The 17,933-nt window shown below is 51.4% G+C and overlaps 2 protein-coding genes across 7 annotated transcripts; one reads left to right on the forward strand and one right to left on the reverse strand.

Moving 5' to 3' along the window:
• The first annotated feature begins 894 nt into the window (after nt 1-894).
• On the forward strand, nt 895-13,153 carry TPM4 (tropomyosin 4). 6 transcript variants are annotated; one of them, XM_020781003.3, is made up of 9 exons: nt 895-1,242; nt 4,274-4,399; nt 7,019-7,152; nt 7,750-7,867; nt 8,628-8,698; nt 9,509-9,584; nt 9,908-9,970; nt 10,094-10,163; nt 11,960-13,153. In XM_020781003.3, the coding sequence occupies exons 1-9, from the start codon at nt 1,129-1,131 to the stop codon at nt 12,040-12,042; spliced, it is 855 nt and encodes a 284-aa protein (XP_020636662.3). In that variant the 5' UTR covers nt 895-1,128; the 3' UTR covers nt 12,043-13,153. The 6 variants fall into 6 exon arrangements, 5 of the variants coding, with proteins under 5 accessions (XP_020636662.3, XP_020636661.1, XP_072834023.2 ...); XM_020781002.3 differs by lacking the exon at nt 11,960-13,153 and adding an exon at nt 11,441-11,677; XM_072977922.2 differs by lacking the exons at nt 895-1,242; nt 4,274-4,399 and adding an exon at nt 5,100-5,343.
• Nucleotides 13,154-14,227: 1,074 nt separating this feature from the next.
• Nucleotides 14,228-17,103, reverse strand: FAM32A (family with sequence similarity 32 member A). The gene is made up of 4 exons (XM_020781201.3): nt 16,853-17,103; nt 15,964-16,111; nt 15,207-15,260; nt 14,228-14,611 (listed from the first exon to the last, which is right to left on the reverse strand). Exons 1-4 carry the CDS (start codon nt 17,086-17,088, stop codon nt 14,543-14,545), a joined length of 507 nt encoding a protein of 168 aa, XP_020636860.2. The 5' UTR covers nt 17,089-17,103; the 3' UTR covers nt 14,228-14,542.
• Between the last annotated feature and the right edge of the window lie 830 nt (nt 17,104-17,933).

Consider the following 17,933-nt stretch of genomic DNA (forward strand, 5'->3'; position numbering starts at 1 on the left):
CCTGTATCTGGCTGCGGGGCCACGTTATCGATAGGGCCGTCCTGTCACCTCACTCTTACGTCCGAGGAAGACAGCTTTGGTCCATGGAAGCTCACCTTGAGCTCTTCAACAGGGGTCTTGAACGTGTGTTTCACCTGGAGGGCTAGAACGGAGCAGAGATGGGTTCAAATCCCTGCTCAGCTGTGCACATGGGTGGGATTGAGCAGGGGGGTTGGACTAGATGGCCTTCGGGGGCCCTTCCGACTCCATGGCCCCCAAGATGTGATTCTGCCGCCAGGGGTGCGCAGAAATCTTGCAGAAACCTTGTCCTGTGCTCCTTGATGCAGCCATCCTGGACCAAACCTCCCGACGGTGCCAGATGTGTCCTGTCCTCCCCGGGGAGCCAGAAACCGAAAGGGAAACTGAGGTTGGAAAGCTTGAAGAAATGCGATCCATTTCCCCCCCCCCCCAGCCAAGGGACATGGCAAACCCTTGGGTGGCCACAACGGAATGAGTGTCGAGGGAACGGAGGGGGGTCAGCACTGAGGGCTAGGTGGGGGGGGCCCAGCCGAAAATCTCTGCGAGGATGGAGGACGGATCCTGCCCTCCACCTTCCACATCTTTGAAGAGGGCTCTGTCTCCCCTCCGTCTTCTATTTTTTTGCCCCATGGCTAAACATCCCCAGTTCTTCTGGCTCCCAAAGTTCTGAAAATTGATTGTTTTGGAACTAAATGCAGGCCACACTCATGTGTCCCCCCCCCCCCAGTTTCACCTGCGGTGTTTGTCCCAGGTGGGTCCATTGGCTTTGTTCTCAGGGGGAAGGAGAAAGCCCTACATGGCCGAACCACGTTTGGCTCCTGTCGGGAAGTTAAAAAAGGAAACAGTGCTTTTCTCTTTTTAAAGGAGCTGAGTTCCAAATAAGGCCAGGACCGAGGGCTTGAGGTTGGGGCCCTCGTGTCTGTTCCAGCTTATCACTCGGAAAGGTTGCCTGTTAAAAAAAAACCAGGAGGCCACTAGGGACCATCCCGCTAGCAGGCTTAAAACTCTCCTGGTCTGCCCGAGGCCCCCCATTTGCCCGCCTGCCCTCCGAGAAGCATCTCCGTTCCCAGAAGGTTCTCCCTCCGACGACCTTGCCTTCCGGCCGCGACGATGGAGGCCATCAAGAAGAAGATGCAGATGCTGAAGCTGGACAAGGAGAACGCCATCGACCGAGCCGAACAAGCCGAGGCCGACAAGAAAGCAGCCGAGGACAAATGCAAGCAGGTGGGGGAGAGGAGGGCGGGACGGGACAGCTTTTTGGGGGACAGCGATGAGGAGAATTGACTTCTCCAGGTGAATTTACTTATAAATACCATAGAATCATGAAATCCGAGAATCACGGATTTGGAAGGGGGCCACGAAGGCCATCCAGTCCAACCCCCTGCTTCTCGCAGGAATCCCGATCCAAGCAGATCTGATAGATGGAGGTCCGTTTTTCTCTTGAAGGCCTCTGGCGTTGGAGTGCCGACCACCTCCTTCCAGGGTTCCCGTCATCGTACTTCTCCAACAGCTAGGAAGTTTCTCTCTCCCCCCCCCCCGATATTCAGAGAATTTTTTTCCTGAGCTCCGTGTCTACTAGGAGGAAATCTTCCTCTTGTTTTCAGTGAAGGTCCCCCCACCCACCCCAAAATAAGGGGAGCTAGGATGGATCACCCCTTTGGCTTCCCTTAGGATTTCCTCCCCCACCCCCTCCTGTAATCCTGGAATCGTGATCTTCTTTTGGGGTGCCCCCTGATTTGGGGGACGCCTTTCGACCGATCCTTCCTTAAGGGGCTCAGCTTCACAGAGTCCAATGGAGCCTGATCATGCGAAGAGGGCTAATTGGGGGATTAGGGGTTTTTTTCAGGAGGTTTTTTCCTGATCTTTGGTCCAAATCCGGCGTCCGGTCGCTCGAGCCCACGGTGGCATCTCCCGCAAACGGTTGAGTGCTGACAGAAGAAGACTGAAATTGTTTTGAACATCACACGGAGAGCTTCCCAGATCCCAAAACGCAAGCGGTGGTGGGCCAGGAGAAGACCCAAGGGAGAACTGAACAGCTGGCTTCGGAAGAGACAATGAGATCATAGCTGTATGTAGTAGAAAAGGATTAAGGGGTGCTTATTTGCAGTCATTTGCCCTGGAGGGAAAGCACAGCTTGCCTGCTACCTGGATTTAATGCTGATCTTTTAGGCCAGGTTGACTGGCATGGCTTTCCTCTCTTTCTCCCTTTCTCTCTCCCTCCTTGTGGCTGGCTTTCTGGCTTTTCTTCCCCATAGATGGCCAGCCACAGCTGAGCTGCAAACAGGTCTTTTTTAAGGGCCTCATCCTGCTTTTTTTTTTTTAAGGAACGGACCCACAATCCTTTCACAATCCTCCCTCCCCTCAGCTGGCAGCTTGGGAAATGCTTTTCTGGACAACAACTCCCAGCATCCCCCCCCCCCAGTTAGCCTCACAATGATACCCGGGCCCTCCCTACAAAGAGATCACGGTGATGTATCCAACCCTAGGCTCCTGTGAACATTTTCTTCGTGACAACCCTGTGAGGTAGACCAAGCCAGAAGGATAGGACTTGGCCTCAGGTCAGCCTGGTGCTTCCGTGCCAGGTAGGGATTTGATCCCGGGGTCCAGAGTCCTCAATTCAGCTGTTAAATGCTTTCCAAGCTTAGGAACAAAGCTGTGCGGATATTCCACAAATCGCCAGCTCCTCTCCTGCATCTCAGATAGGACGGCGTTGAGGTTTGGACACGTGGAATCCAGAAAAGGGACTGTTTCAAACTCCAGTTCCCAGAATTTTCCACGCCAGCTGTAAAGAATAATTTCTCTACAATTTGGGAGGCCACTCTGTAGGGTTTTGTTCATGTTGTTCTTGATTCCATTAGGACATACGCTTGATGAGGTCTCTTGGGGGGAGACACGGATGGCTTCCCCATAATGGGCCAGGCCTACAATCTGACTTATTTCCAACAGCAGATTGAGTTTCTCTTGGGTCAGATTTTCCGAAGACATCGAGAGACAAAAGAACGGGACATTTTCTCTCCTGTTGCCAAAGGGCACCACCGGCTTTATTGTCACAAGCCAGCTTCACAATATCTGGAATTCTGTTCCGAAGAGGATGGATCCTGCTATCTGGCTCAGCAGGATATAAATAGCTGCTTTTGGAAATGGAAAGGATTTATATGGGCAAGGGGACAGGCGAGGGTGAGATAACGGGGTGGCATATTTCGGCTGCTGACGTTGCCGACGGAATGCCATCAACTCCCTTTCTTCCTAGTGTGGAACTTCGTTTGCATCCGAACCATGATAAGAGGTCCCATTGAGATCCTCCTCTCGTCTCCCCCCCCCCGTTTTGGTCTGCACGACAACTTATTTATGGCTTTCAAATATTTTCACCCTGCCTCTCACTTTAAAAGATAAAGAAAAGAGACACCGAGGTGGCTTACATCGTTTAAATACGGTATTTGAAGTTAAGAACAAGGAGTATAACGAGGCAGTTCACATCGTCAGAAGACAATATTAAAGCTAAAAAACATAAATATACATAGATTAAAAAGGAGCAAGCAAATACAAACTGATGTTCTCCTGCCGAGATTAACCAAGGGGATGTTTTAAAAAGGAACATTTTATACTGTGTTTTCTTTGTGTTTTTAATGCCTTCCAGTTGAGCCAACCTTTCTGAGTTCAGAAGTGTTGATCGAACCCTTTATTTCCAATGTTGAATTGTTTTGTATATATTTGGGATGAAATTGGGATACGGTAGGACCCACTCACCCCCCTATTGGCGGGGGAATCAGTTCCAAGTGCCCTGCAGATGCTGAAAAACGTGGATAAAAGCTAACACTCTCTCTAACATGGTCTCTGGCTCCCTCAAGGGACCCGTTCTGGTAAGGACATGGTGGAAATGTATTTCTCTACTGACGGCAATTCATAGCATTGTCTCTGTCGCCTCCTTGTGGCTGGTTATGGTCACTTCACGGTTAGAAATATACTGTACATATTTCTAGGATTTTCCTTTTAATATTTTCACTGTGGACAGGTGCCTCCATGGATACTGATCCCGCGGATACAGGGGTCCTGCTCTATCTATTGAGGGGCATAGGGTAAAATGCCATTGTGTGATGTTGTCAGTTCCTCTTTGCCTTTGCAGAAGACTGTGTAGATGCAAAAAATCCAAGCAAGCCAACATTATTTTAGGTTCATAAGTAGGGGACTCTCCTGGTCGAAGGGCTACCTTCGAATTTCTCCAGGATTTTCTGCTAACGCTTTGACTTCCGCGCAGGTGGAGGAGGAGTTGGTGGCCCTGCAGAAGAAGCTGAAGGGCACTGAGGATGAGTTGGATAAATATTCAGAGGCCCTGAAAGATGCCCAGGAGAAACTGGAGCAGGCCGAGAAGAAAGCCACTGACGTATGTACAAGAGGGTTCACGAGGGGCTGGGATAGGGGTGGGGGGCACGTTTCGGCCTGTGGGGGGTGGGAGGGGTTCCCCGAGTCCAGACCTGGAGACCTGGCACAGCCCAGCAGTGTGCCGGACAGAGGGATGGGCCAGGTGCCAGGAGGCCTGAGTTCGAATTCCCACTCAGCTGTAGAAACGCAGAGGGCATTGGCGGCTCCTGCCTCTCCTTCTGCCACGACCACCTTTTCCACCTCTTTGGAAAGCGCTCTCCTGCGTCCTCCCCGTCTTCTTTCCCATCGTCGTGCTGCACTAACAGTTATAGGAAGTTTTCCCTTGGTCTTCAGCCTAAATCCCCGTTTCCTCTCCCTTGAGCTAAGGACGAGGATGGGCGGCCCTCCGGGAGGAGGAGGAGGAAAGAGGTCCAGATCCTGCCCTTCCTCCTGCCTGGACCACCTTCTGCGCGCGTCTTAGAAAAGCGCTCTCCTCTCTCTGCTCGGTCTTCCTTTTTTCCCCATCGTCGCACTGCTCTAACAGTGAGGAACGCACCCACCCCTCAGCACACACACACCATTTTCAGCCCATCCTCCAGTCTCTGGGCCGGCTCGCCTCCTTCAGGGATCGCGGGCGGGCCCTTCCTTTCCTCCCTCCCTCCCTCCCTCGTTGCCTTCTGGGCCACGTCAGGGGTCCGCCCTTCCCGCGGCGCAGCCGTTCTCGAGACTCCTCCCTGCGCTCCGGCGCTCGCCTGCCTCTCGCCTCTCGCCGCGCCCGGCCGCGCCCCGCCTCGCCTGCCCGCGATCCCGGACCCGCTCCCCGCCATGGCTGCTGCCACGGCCGCCGGCTCGCTGGAGGCGGTGAAGCGCAAGATCCAGGCGCTGCAGCAGGAGGCCGGCGAGGCCGAGGAGCGCGCCCGAGCCCTCCAGCGCCAGCGCGACCAGGAGCGCCAGGAGCGCGAGCAAGTGAGGAGCCCCCGCTGGGCCCCGGGATCCGCGGCGGTTTCGAGCCGGAGCCTCCCGGCCCCCCTCCCTCCTTCCCTCGGCGACTTCCCCTTCCTCCCCCCCTCTTTCCTCCCCTGCGGATGATGGCTTTTGGATTGCACCTCCCATCATCCACCCCCGGGCGGGCTGGGGGGGGCTGCCTCGGAGTCAGCCGGGAGGAGAGAGAGGGAGGGGTGTGTGGCGGCATTCTCTCTTCTCCAGCCCCCTCCTCTCCATTTCTGTCCCTTTTGCAATGAGAAGCCTAGAGGTCTTGCTACAGAGGAGACCCCTTGAATCCGGGGCGTTGGCTCCCGGGACGGTCCAGGAGGCCTGGCTCCCTTCACACACACCCCGGGTTCCTGGGGCTCAGCCAGGGCAGTGCCGGTGAATCATCATCCTCTTTCCATCAGGCCAGGCGCTTCCCTTGCCACCCTGCAGGAAATTCCCAAAGACAATCTTGCAGAGAGACCCGAGGCCCTTCCATCTTGTCTGCCCCCTTCCTTCCTTCCTTCCTTCCTTCCTTCCTTCCTTCCTTCCTTCCTTCCTTCCTTCCTTCCTTCCTTCCTTCCTCTTATCCATCACCAGTTCCTTCCTTCTTTCCTTCCTTCCTTCCCTGGAGAAACCTGGCTACTTTTCCCGGCACTTTTTCCTGCTTGGCCGCCTTTGGCCACCAGCATACTTCCTGTTCCGAACCTCGGACCTCCTGCCGTGGTCTCCTCTAAGTCGTGGACGAGGGACCCCCTTCTCCAGAGGAGCCCCTGGGACACGGAGCCGCCCCGGGCCCTGTTGACTTAACCGCTGGAAGGACTTTTCTGCTGTCCCTCTTCTGAATCGGCTCCTCTTCTTCTCTTCGCCTGTCTTCCCACTTCTCCTTTCTGTGGCTCTCAGGTAGGACTGGGCTCTTTGCTTTCCGTGGCGATGTGGTAGGGCCGGCGCTGAGCTCTTGGCAGCCTTTGGCTTCGGAAGGACGCCCCAGCGCGGTTCGGGGAGACTTCCCTTCATTCAGGAAGGCCTTGGACGCCCACCCCTCCCCGTGGGGTTTTATTCTTTACGTGGCGGGTTAAATCCTGCCTTTTCCCCCGGGGAAGGCAGCCAATAATGGTTGTCTTCCTTTGTGGATCTAATCAAGTCCTACCAACGGTGACAACTTTCCTGCAAGGTAGGCCAGGCTGAATGAGCACAACTGGTGAGTTTGAGGGCGAGTGGGGTTTCGAACCCAGGCCTCCTGAGCCAAGCCCTCCCTGCGGATGCAAAAAAGAATTAATAATAATAATAATGCAGAAGTATGGAATGCTATACATGGTCTCCAGCCAGTTGTGGACCATACACCCTGGAAATACATATACATTTGCATTTCTGAGATTTTTTTAATGGAGTGGTTTCAAGCTGTGGAGAAGTGGGTCAGCGGATCCCGGATCCTGCAGATAGGGGAGTCCTACATTCTTCCCCCCCACTTTTTCTTTTCTTTTGTGATGGGTCCCTCTCATGGCTTCAAATGGAGTTCAGTCCTCAAGCTGAAGGTAGAATCCTTACTCTCACAGGTAATTAGGAAGTGCAACGCTTGTGGGGGGGGGCTGCTCACGTGCCTGTTTTCTTGAGTTGCATGCTTGCAATGGACAGACTTTTTAAAATTGCCTTTTTTTGGGGGGGGGTGCAGGCCGAAGCGGAGGTGGCTGCCCTGAACCGCCGAATCCAGCTGGTGGAAGAGGAGTTGGATCGGGCCCAAGAACGCCTGGCCACGGCTCTGCAGAAACTGGAGGAGGCCGAGAAGGCGGCGGACGAAAGCGAGAGGTACTGGAAGCGTTTCTCCTGGTTCGCATCTGTAATAGCTTGGGCTGGTTCGCCATGCATCCAGGTGGATGTTACCCCAGTTGCCCCAGTAAGCTCCAGATAAAGGCAGATGAGTGTTTGTGTGTGAGAGTCTGTGTGCGGCTGGGACAGTATAACTCATTTGCTTAATTTGTTAATTGGAGACGCACCCTGCTTTTCTCCCCAAAACCCGGCCTGCGAAGCAGCTCACGGCCAGGTTAAAATCAGGGTCGGACAGTTATCACACAAGGGAATCAATTAGAAGACAGTAGGGCTCCCTTATCCGCGGGATCCGTATCCACGGATTCACTTCTCCACTGTCTGAAAGTATTAAAAGAAAAATCCTAGAAAGGTCTATTTCTAATGCTGAAGGTACCAGAAGTGGTCCCTAGAAGGAGACAGACGGCGAGTGGATAGCCTTCGCTATTAAAATAGTGTTTGCTATTATCTGTGTTTTCCAGCATCTGCAGGTTATGGGGTGGGCTTTAGGGCTTGCCTGGAGAAAAAAATCTTTTGGAAGGGTCTGTTGGGTTGGGAAAGACTTCTATTTTATTTTATTTTATTGGTGCTTCTCGGCAGAGGGATGAAGGTCATTGAAAACAGAGCCATGAAGGACGAGGAGAAGATGGAGATTCAGGAGATGCAGCTTAAGGAAGCAAAGCACATCGCCGAGGAGGCCGATCGTAAATATGAGGAGGTAAGAAAGACCATCAAACTGGGACCAGAACGTCTGCGGTTGGAGAAGAATGTCAAGGAGATGACTGAGTCGGTGGCCCTGATACAAAGACACCCTTTCTATTTTTGTTTTATTTTGTGCTTTGCTTCTCTTTTTCCAAACCCTATTTCCCTGCTAAAGAAGCAGCAAGGGGCGGGCAGGCTTTATTTATTTACTTACTTTTAATTTTCGCAAGTGTGTATCCGGAGCTTCTATTACCACTCTTGATCCTTTCTTTAAACTTGCAACAACCTTTTTTTTACTGCTTCCTCTCTCCCTGCGTAGGAGAGAGAACTACTGTTCCAATGTTTCGTTGGCTACGTATGTTGCAAAAGAGTTATTCTTTAAATTGTGCCACGTCTTGATCGCGTTTGACGGAAGATTCGGGTTTGATTTGAATTTTCCCCTTTTTATTTATTTATTTATTTTAGCCCTGTGTTCGTCCACAGAGAAATCATTCCCAACCTCGGGGCTCCCTGATGTTCTTGGGCGATGCGTCCCAGAAACTTCCACCAGCAGCTGTGCTGGGCAAGATTTATGGGAGTTGTAGTCCAAGAACATCTGGAGACCCGGAGCCTTGGTTCCCCAGATGTTCTTCGCCACTTGCTGTGCCGGCCAGGATTTCTGGGAGACGCAGTCCAAGAACATCTGGGGGGGGCCCTTCCTGCACCCAGATGTTCCTCGTGGATCTGGGCGTTTGGGCCAGAAGGTCAGACGCGAATGTGTTTACTCCCTCCTGCAGGTTGCCCGTAAACTGGTCATTCTGGAAGGAGAACTGGAACGAGCTGAAGAACGGGCCGAAGTCTCTGAATTGTGAGTTGGGTTTACCTGGAGGGCATGGCTGGGGGGGTTAAGGGAGAGAAAACAGCTGGATTCATCTCTGAATGGCCTACAACCAAGGAGATTGCTCACTGAATCCCCTATCCTTGCTTATTTAAGCGGCCTCAGCAGAATGAAGGCCCCGGAGCGAGGCATTTTGAAGCCCTCGCTTCCGTAGAGAGCGATGCGGCGGGCTCTCGTTCCCTGTAGGATTCGCACAGAGCATCGCCGCGGTTCCATTCTCTGTCCTTCGAGCGTAGGAAAGACAGCAAGCGGGCAGCCCCTCTGGTGTGCCAGAGCCTTAAGCGAAGCCAGGAGGAGGAAAATAAAGATTTGTCTCCTCCCTTGAGCCAGGCGGGGTTTCCATGAGGTTCAGGTCTCCTGCTTGGAGTCTGTTGCCAAAGCTTGAACGCACTTTGTATTTTTATCCGTGGCATTCCCTTCGCACGGGATGAACGATTCACTTAGGTTTGGGACGATTCTATGGGTTGTTTCTACTGCAGGCCCCCCTTATGCACCCTATGCACCAACTCGTTTACCCACAGTCTGAAAATATTTAAAAAAAGAAAGTTCCTAGATGTGTACATTTCTAAAGATGACGTTTCCGGAACTGGCCCCTAAGAGGGAACAGCCAGAGACCATGATACAGATAGCGTCGGCTATCCGCTGTATTCCTTATCTGCTCCCTGGGATGTGCTTGAGTTGGACCCAAAGCCTCGAAAGCAGGCGTCTCCTTGAACGTAAGGCGCGAAGCCCCTTGGCAAAGGGGGAAGAGCTCATTTCCTCCTTTTTTCCTGCGGCTAGGAAATGCAGCGACTTGGAGGAGGAGCTGAAAAACGTCACCAACAACCTGAAGTCCCTTGAAGCTCAGTCCGAGAAGGTAAGTGACTCTCCGGAAGGCCTTGGGATCTGAGATGCTCGTTCCGAGGTTTTGCAGGAGGCGGCAATGGGCTTCCTCCTCTTGAGCACTTTCCCTTCCCGATGGGTTTCCGAGCCGGTCTTATTTTATCAGTGTACATAGTCAGAGAGACAGTCCGGAAGTCCCACCAATAAATAAATAAAACTCACAACCTGGCTCTTCAGCCGGTGGCTTGTTTTTCTCCGTGGCCCTTTTTTGAGCCCACGGAGAGCGTTTCCCCCTTCCCAGCGCTAGCCGTGGCACCTCCTGCTTGGCGTGATCCGCCGCCCGCTTGTTTTCCGCAGTACTCAGAGAAAGAAGACAAGTACGAGGAGGAAATCAAGCTTCTGACGGACAAGCTGAAAGAGGTGAGGGTGTGGGGCCCGGCGGGAGGGGGGCGGCGGCTGCATGTCCTGGCAGACCTGGTGGTGGTGGTGGTGGGGAAAGACGAAGGGGGTGGCTCGGCATTTTTCCCCTTCCCGTTTTTTTAGGCCGAGACGCGGGCCGAGTTTGCCGAGAGGACGGTGGCCAAACTGGAAAAGACGATCGACGACCTGGAAGGTAAGGACCAGACCCTTCTGGAAGCTCTGGTGGGGGGGTCTGTTTTTGAGTGCTGTGCCTGCGGGTGGATGGGCAGGCCGTAGCAGTGGCCACGGGTGCTCCACGAGGGTTTAAGGATGTCGTCCTGTCTTTTGAATCCGAGTCCCTCTTGAATACAAGCTCTCCCACCCCCACCCCAAGAGAAAAGGGACGGATAGGGTGGGTGGTTTCCGAGTCTCATGCCCTTTGGCTCCATTGCTCCTGCTTCCTGCCGTACCTCTGTTCAAGGCTGGGCACCTGATCTATTTTTCTCCCCCCCCCTGCAGCTATTCATTCTCTCCTGTTCCTTTCTCCAGCCTTCTCTACTCAGCACCAGGCTCCCTTGGGCGGGATCCTGACCTCCCACCACTGCAGAGAGGAAGAGGGGAAAGAGTGGGGTGGGGGGTGGGGGGTGCCCTCCGTGCACCCAGGGCCGGCAGGAGAATTTCCCCCCTCTCTCTATGTTTAATTTAAATTCAGCAGGACCCCATCATCCGGGGACTCAGTATCTGCTGATCCACAGTCTGGAAATATTAAAAAAAATCCCCCAAATTTATATTTCTAAAGATGAAGTTGCTGGAGAAATATATTTCTAGGATGTCATTATCAGAGCTAGCCATTAGAGGGAGCTAAAGTCCACCCTATGTATAAACTGGTATAGTTTATACATAGGGTACAGTATAAACAGTACAGTACAGTATAAACTGGAGAAATTCATTTCTATGGTGTCATTCCCAGAACTGGCCACTAGAGAGAGCCAGAGACCATGCTATGTATACTGTTCCCTCTAGTCCGCGGTTTTTGGCATCCGCTGTGGGCTGATAACTGATCCCCCACGGATACAGGCATCCTGTATTTCAGGGAGTCTCTTTCCTGCCCTCGGATGGAGGGTCAACAGGATGTGATTGAGAACCACATAAATGGCCCAGTTTTAGGCAAGCGAAGTAATGCCTCCTGCTACTAGTAATTAATTTTCGGGATTAAGGGGACAGCGGAAGTAAGCAGCTTTGCATGTTTGGAAGTCCTGAAAAATGGTTGAATGTTGCTTTCTGAAAAGGTCTCCTTTGGTGGAACGCGGGTTGGCTTTTTTGCATGCTTAATTGTGCCTTCTCTCTCTCTTTCTCTTTTTCTCTCTCTCTCTTTCCTCTTTTCCTTCCGCCTCTGCTCTGTGGCGTCAACCGGTCTGCTGGCTCCACCTTGTTCCTTTCGCTGGGGCCACCCTTGCGCCTTGCCCCCCCCCACACGGTCCGTTCCCGCAGATGAACTGTACGCTCAAAAGCTGAAGTATAAAGCCATCAGCGAGGAGTTGGATCACGCTCTTAATGACATGACTTCTTTGTAAATGCAGAAGTTGGGTTTCCGTTGGCTTCCCAGTAAGGATCCGTTTTCTGCGCTTTCGTTCCCATGTACAAGTTGGCTGGTCTTTCCCTCCCTTCCCCTCCCCATGAAAACCGATTTCAATTAAAAAAAAGCTATTGCTCTGGTTCTTCTCTCCATTTGCTGTCCATCATGATGTCTGTCCTCTTAACTTGCTTATCTGAATGCTTCATGGGAGCGGTGGTTTTTTCCCATTCCTAGTGGGTTTTCCCCAAGGATCCGGCCCACCTTGCCAGCCCATAAAGCCGGTTCCCGTTCATGCGAATTCCCCCTTTTCAAATCCTTGGTCCTCCGGTTGGGTTAGAGGAAACGTACGGAATGGGCAGACAAAATAGACCGCAATCTTTGGCGGAATTCTTCTTCTTGAAAAAGCAAAAACTCTTTACATTTGTTCTCGCCAGAAAAACTCGCTCAGGCCAAAGGAGACAATCTCACGCTGCACCGAACCCTGGACCAAACTCTCAGCGAACTGGGCAGCATCTAATCTCCGGGAAAACCACGAAACTTGCAAGGGCCAAGAAGATGATGGCTGTGGTCCTTCTAACGGCAGCTTCCTCTTTCAACTCCCCCCCCTTCCTCTCTTAAATCATGCAGTGACAAGCAGACAAGGGACCAAGTCATTGCCTTCTCCGGATTTAATTGTTAAGGCCTTGAGCATCAATGATTTGTGGATTTTTCCCCCCTGTTGTCGTTCTTAACCTTGCAGTACTCGATAGCCTGGCATGAAGCTGGATGAGTCAAAGGTTGCTAAGCCCTCTTAGTACAAGCAGGACCTCCGCAGCTGTGAGATTGGTACCCACTGACTCGCTTATCCATCGTCTGAAATATTAAAACTATTAAAAGAAAAATTCCCAGAAATATATATTTCTAACCATGAAGTTACCAGAACAGGCCACAAGAGGGCACTAGTGGATTTTTTGACCAACAAGTCTCTGGCTCCCTCTTGTGGCCATTTCTGGTAATACATGTGAAAATATTTTTTTCCATTTGAATATTTTTATTATTTTCAGAGAAGTGAAAACACAGGTACTGATCCCACAGATACGGGGGTCCTACTGTACAGTGTCCACTAGAGAAATATATTTCCATGATGTCATTTGCAGAATTGGCCCAGAGAAGGTAGCATTCACTATAATCCATGGGTTTCAGTATTGGCTTGGAGCCAGTCTGTGCATACGGGGGTCCTACTATATAGAAAACTCTACCCTGAATATCTCCCCACCAAGTTTCAGGGCTAGGTAAAAATGATCCTGCTTTACATCTTAAAACCACAAGTAACGTTTTCTTGCCAAAAGTGTAAGGCTTATAATGCCTCCACGATCCAGCACCCACATTGGGATCTGGTTTCCTAGTTTACAGAAAGGTGCCAAATGACAATCTCCTTAAAGATAAAGGAAATGGGAGAAGAGCTTCCTCACGGGTAAATTCTTTAAATTCTGTTGTGCTCTGATGGGGGTGAAAAAAACCCAGCTTCTTGGTGTTTTTCTAAAAAAAACAAAAACACTCCTGTATTTATTCAATTTTTGTAAGGTGGAGACAAAAGATCAAAATGGATTTGTATTAAAATGTTGGATCGTTGTGACGGAATCTTGCAACACCAGTTTTGGTCTCATTGCTTTCTTCGGCGTACACGAAAGTGTGCAAGACCTCTCATAAAATCCTTGAATGCTGAAGTTGGGGGTCCCTCTGAGGCTATCCAGTCCCACCCCCCTGTTCAAGGCAGGAACCTCAAATCCCACCTGTCAGACGAATGGGGGGTCCCATTTGTTGTACTGCTCTAACAGTTTAGAAGTTTTTTCTGATCTTCGGCCGAAATCTGGCTTCCTGTCGCTTGAGCCCACGGTGACGTGTCCTGCCCTTGGGGATGATGGAGGACAGATCCTCCAAGCAGGAAAGCCTCTTTGAGCAAAGGCAAGCATTGAACCGACGTGGAAAGAAGGGAGCAGTTTCAACATCCCCCCCCCCTCACTCTTTGTTCCTGGAATGACGTTCATCCTTCAAATATCTAGGGCCAGCAATACAGGAGTTTAAAGTTTCTGAAAGCTGCGCTCCCCCTTAGCCCGAGCTGGTTCAGCCTTTCCTGTTGAAGGGGCTTGTGTGGTGGGGGTCTTTGGATGCTGCATATCCGATCCCCCCCTCCACTTCCCGCACGCTGTCCACCGAATCGAGACTCTTTTGACTAACAACAGAAACAGGCCCCACCCTCTGCAGGAAAACTGCCCCAGACACCCCACAGAAACTGTAGAATGGCACCTTGAACGAATCTGCATGTCATCGGACCCCGTATCAGACTACATGCCGTCAGTAGCCACTGATCCATTTATCAGCAGTAAGGTAATATTAAAAGAAAAAACCTAGAAATATATATTTCTAAATGTGAATTTACTACAACTGGCCACGAGAGGGAGCCAGAGACCATGCCATGTATGGCATTTGCTATTAAAAGTATTCCCTATTACCCGTGGTTTTCAGCATCCGCAGGGGGGTTAACAAACGATCCCCCATGGATAAGAGAGTCCCACTGTTCTTGAGTCATGGGCAAAAGGGCTACCCAGTCATCCATTATTTTTATCAGGACGTCTTACCATACCATAGGAACCTGCTATTAAAAATCTTCCACCTTCCCCCCCCACCGCCCCTAATATTCTCTTTACATAATGCAACAATCAAGCAGTCGTGGAAATTTACTGAGCCAAAGGGGGTTAAAAAAAAAAGCATGTCTGCGTGATTCTTCCCCTGAAATTCCCAACAGAATCTTGCACAAACTGGACAAGGCATTGGTCCTTTTTTTTTTGGTTGGTTGGTTTATCATTGGCCAAAATGCCACACCCCGATAAGACAACGCAATAGATAGAGATGTGGAACAACGCCATTTCAAGGCAGGCCGATGAGAACAGCAGGGTACTGGAAGCCCCCCCCAGTCTTTCCCCAGAAAACATCCTGGCCGAAGCTTTGTCAAGAGCAAGCGAGGACGGTGCAGATGCTCATTTCGTCCAGCTGACTTTCGGGATGTCATAATGCTCCGTTAAGGTATCCAAGTGCCGGTTAAAATCCTACGGAAGAAAAAAGGGGAATGAAGGAGAACAGCAGCCACTTGATTGCTCATCTTAAGAGCCACTTTATAAGGGGAAAATTGTTTGTTGAGATGGCCTTAGGAGGAGTGATAGGCAGCCCGTCCCGTCACTCAAAACCCGTGTTTGAACTTTTAAGTACGCTATTTTTTTCCATCCCTTTTCAGGCCCTTCTCTTTGCTACTAAGGAGAGCCTTAGGTTTCCCGCAAAACCACGCTTATCGCAAGCCGAACGTGAGCCGACAGAGAAGCTGCGGCTGCCAAAAGAGGCCGATGGGATTTAAGGATTAAGTAGCAGGAGTGGAGCCCGTTCAGGGGAGGGCCACCGGGAGACCTGGGCGGGGTTAGACCTGGGGGTGGAGGCGGAGAGAGGAGAGCGCTCTTCAAAGATTTGAAAGGCGGTTGTACAGAGGAGAGGGGCAGGATCCGTCCTTCCTAGCCGCCTAGAGTGGTCCGGTGGGCTAGACAGGCGGGGTATTAAATAAATAAATAAATAAATAAATAAATAAATAAATAAATAAATAAATAAATAAATTCCTCCTGCCAGAGAGTGCAGGACATGGTCACGCCAACGTACCTCAACCCTCTGCTTGTGGGTTTTGGAAGCTTTCTTCAGGATGCGCTCAATTTGCTGCAAGGCAGAAAGAGAGAACGTTAACGCCCTCGGGGCTCAACCCGATGTCCGGGCGAGGCGTGATGAGCAAGGCGAGGTGGGTGGGCGGGGGAAAACCCTGGGCTTGTGGTTCTTGTGCTCATTATGGAGTTTGGGGCTGGCCAGAACACTAATGGGGTTCTGCTCGTGGCGTCCGAAGGAAGACAAAAAGCCACAGGTGCCTTCAGTACAGCAAAAGGAAACCTCCCCAAGCTGGACCCCTCGTGTCCGCAGGATCCATATCCACCGATTCACTTATCCACACCCTAAAACTATGAAAAGAAACATCCCAGAAACAGATTATTTCCGAAGACGAGTTTACCAGAACGGACCCATTACAGGGAGCCAGGCTCTTAAAACAGCATTCACGACGCTCTGCGTTTTTCAGCATCCGCAGGGCGGGGAGGCTAAGATCCAATCCCCCCCCCCCCCCCGGATACGGAGGTATGACTGTGCAGAATATTACAGGCAATTTCTTTCCAAGCTGGCGAGAACCCGGTGGGTCCGAATGTCCCATCTGTTACACTCCTCTACCTTCCAGAGTGGGGAGACCTGCATTTGAGGGCCGGGAGGTCCCCGGAAGGGGTCGGGTGGGTCAGGGCGATGGGGGTCGAGGGATCACAATGCAGGCAGGGGAGTCGGGGTCTTTTGCAAATGTCGGCACCTCCGCCCGACGGCTTACCCGCTTCTCCTGCATCTTCTCGTAGGCCAGCTGCGCCGGGGTCCGCTTATCCAAAGCCCGTGTCTTCTCCTCGTCCTCTTCCTCCTGCTTCTTGCTGCTCACAATCTGGTCCACGATCTTGTTTTTCTCCTTCCCTTTCTTCTTCTTCCTGCAGAAGAGCAGACGTGAACCTTTTTGGCCAGGCAACGGTGCGCGCGGGGGGGACCCCACCGCAAGTCTTATAGATTAAAATACTTTTCTACCGTCCTTGGTCTTACTTATCTGAAAATCTTTAATATATATATATAAATATTTTTTTAAAAAACCCAAGAAATATTTATTTGGTTGGTTGGTTGGTTGGTTGGTTTTTATACCACCTGTATAACCACATGATATGCTTTATGAACCGATTTTACATTTTTAAACTGCATTTTGTATATTTTAACAACAACGTAAACCAACGCTGCCAATCAAGTCCTTTAAATGAAATTAAGACATGATAACAAGTTTTAAACAATATTTAAAATCTACAGTGGCCTCCAATAGCCCCATGAGCGGTAAGTACAGAAGTTTAATATATAAGTAGATAAAATAATATAAAAGGTTTTTAAAGGTGACACTGCCAGGGCTGGCCACTACAGGGAGCAAGAGACCGTACGAGTCCAACGTTGGCTTAATCCGCTGTTATCAGTATCCGCGGCGGGGGGGGGAGAGACTGGAAGGGATCGCCGCGGATCAGGGGGTCCTGCTTGACTCTCCGTCCTGCAAACCCTCCACCCGTTCTAGGAGCGTGAAGGAAGGGGGCGGGGCGTAGCAGCTCAGAGGAAAGGAGGAGACCCTCCTAACCGCGGATCGAAGCAACCGCGCCAACGAACACCCCCCCCAAACCCCGGCGGAGGGGACCCCTCACCGCTTGGCCGCGGACCCCACTTCGACGCCCCCTTTGAGCCGCAACGGACCCCGCTGGACGGCCTGATACTCCGACGACATCCCCGGGCTTCCACGGTCCACCCCGACGCCCTCCCGATCGGCGGAAATAACCGAGCGCCTCCGAGCGAAGGCAGGCAGGCAGGCAAGCAGGCAAGCAGGCAGGAAGGCGGGTGGGCGGGGCCTATGGGCCGCGGAAGGAGGAGCCTCCTCTGCCATCGAGAGCCACGTCCCGGCCGGAGCGGCTCCGACTTCCGGGCGGTTAGAGATAGGCAAAAAAAAGGTAGACGTCTCTAGATTTCCCTGCGAGATGGGGAGGAAAAGAGTCTCCCTCGGGACCTTGCATCAGAAAGGCCGGTGGGGGTGGGGGGTGAATAAACACTGTGTTTTTACACTGCAGATATAGCTACACAAACACCTATTAATAATGTAAAATGGAGTGTAAAATAGGGTTTGTATAGGCACCAGCCCTTTGTTTTTGCTATTAACTTGCCACTTTTTAAATCATTTGTTTTATTGTTTTACATTTTATTATTGTACATTTACTTTTTATACTTTTTCTGTGTTCTCTTCTCTCTTTCTCTACACACACACACACACACACAGAGAGAGAGAGAGAGAGAGAGAGAGAGAGAGAGAGAGAGAGAGAGAGAGAGAGAGAGAGAGAGAGAGGACCTTCTCAGGTGGGGCTTTGAGGGTTGAGAGTTCAAATCTCCCTGCCGGACATCTGAGCCAGCCTGGGCAGCCTTGGGCAAAAGCGACGCCATCATCCCAGGGCCAACCTGGAAGAAGGGAAGGCAGGAAAAAACACCTCTGAGTGTTTTCTCTACCTGCTAAACCCCAGAAAGGGTGGCAACCGGACAGCCACGTGATTGATGGTGATGAGGATGATTAAAGCTCAGCACCTGTGCCAACGTTCCCAAGGTCGAGACAATCACCTGGATTGTGTGCCTTCTGCCCCCAGCCCCCCAAGCCTTCCTTTTCTCGCCCCAACAAGTGGTTTCCACGGCCGAGCAAGAATTTGCACCAGAAAGTCAGCAAACACACACACACACACACGGGTT

This window comes from Pogona vitticeps, chromosome 7 (genome assembly GCF_051106095.1).
Source record: "Pogona vitticeps strain Pit_001003342236 chromosome 7, PviZW2.1, whole genome shotgun sequence".
In the NCBI taxonomy this organism is placed as follows: domain Eukaryota; kingdom Metazoa; phylum Chordata; class Lepidosauria; order Squamata; family Agamidae; genus Pogona; species Pogona vitticeps.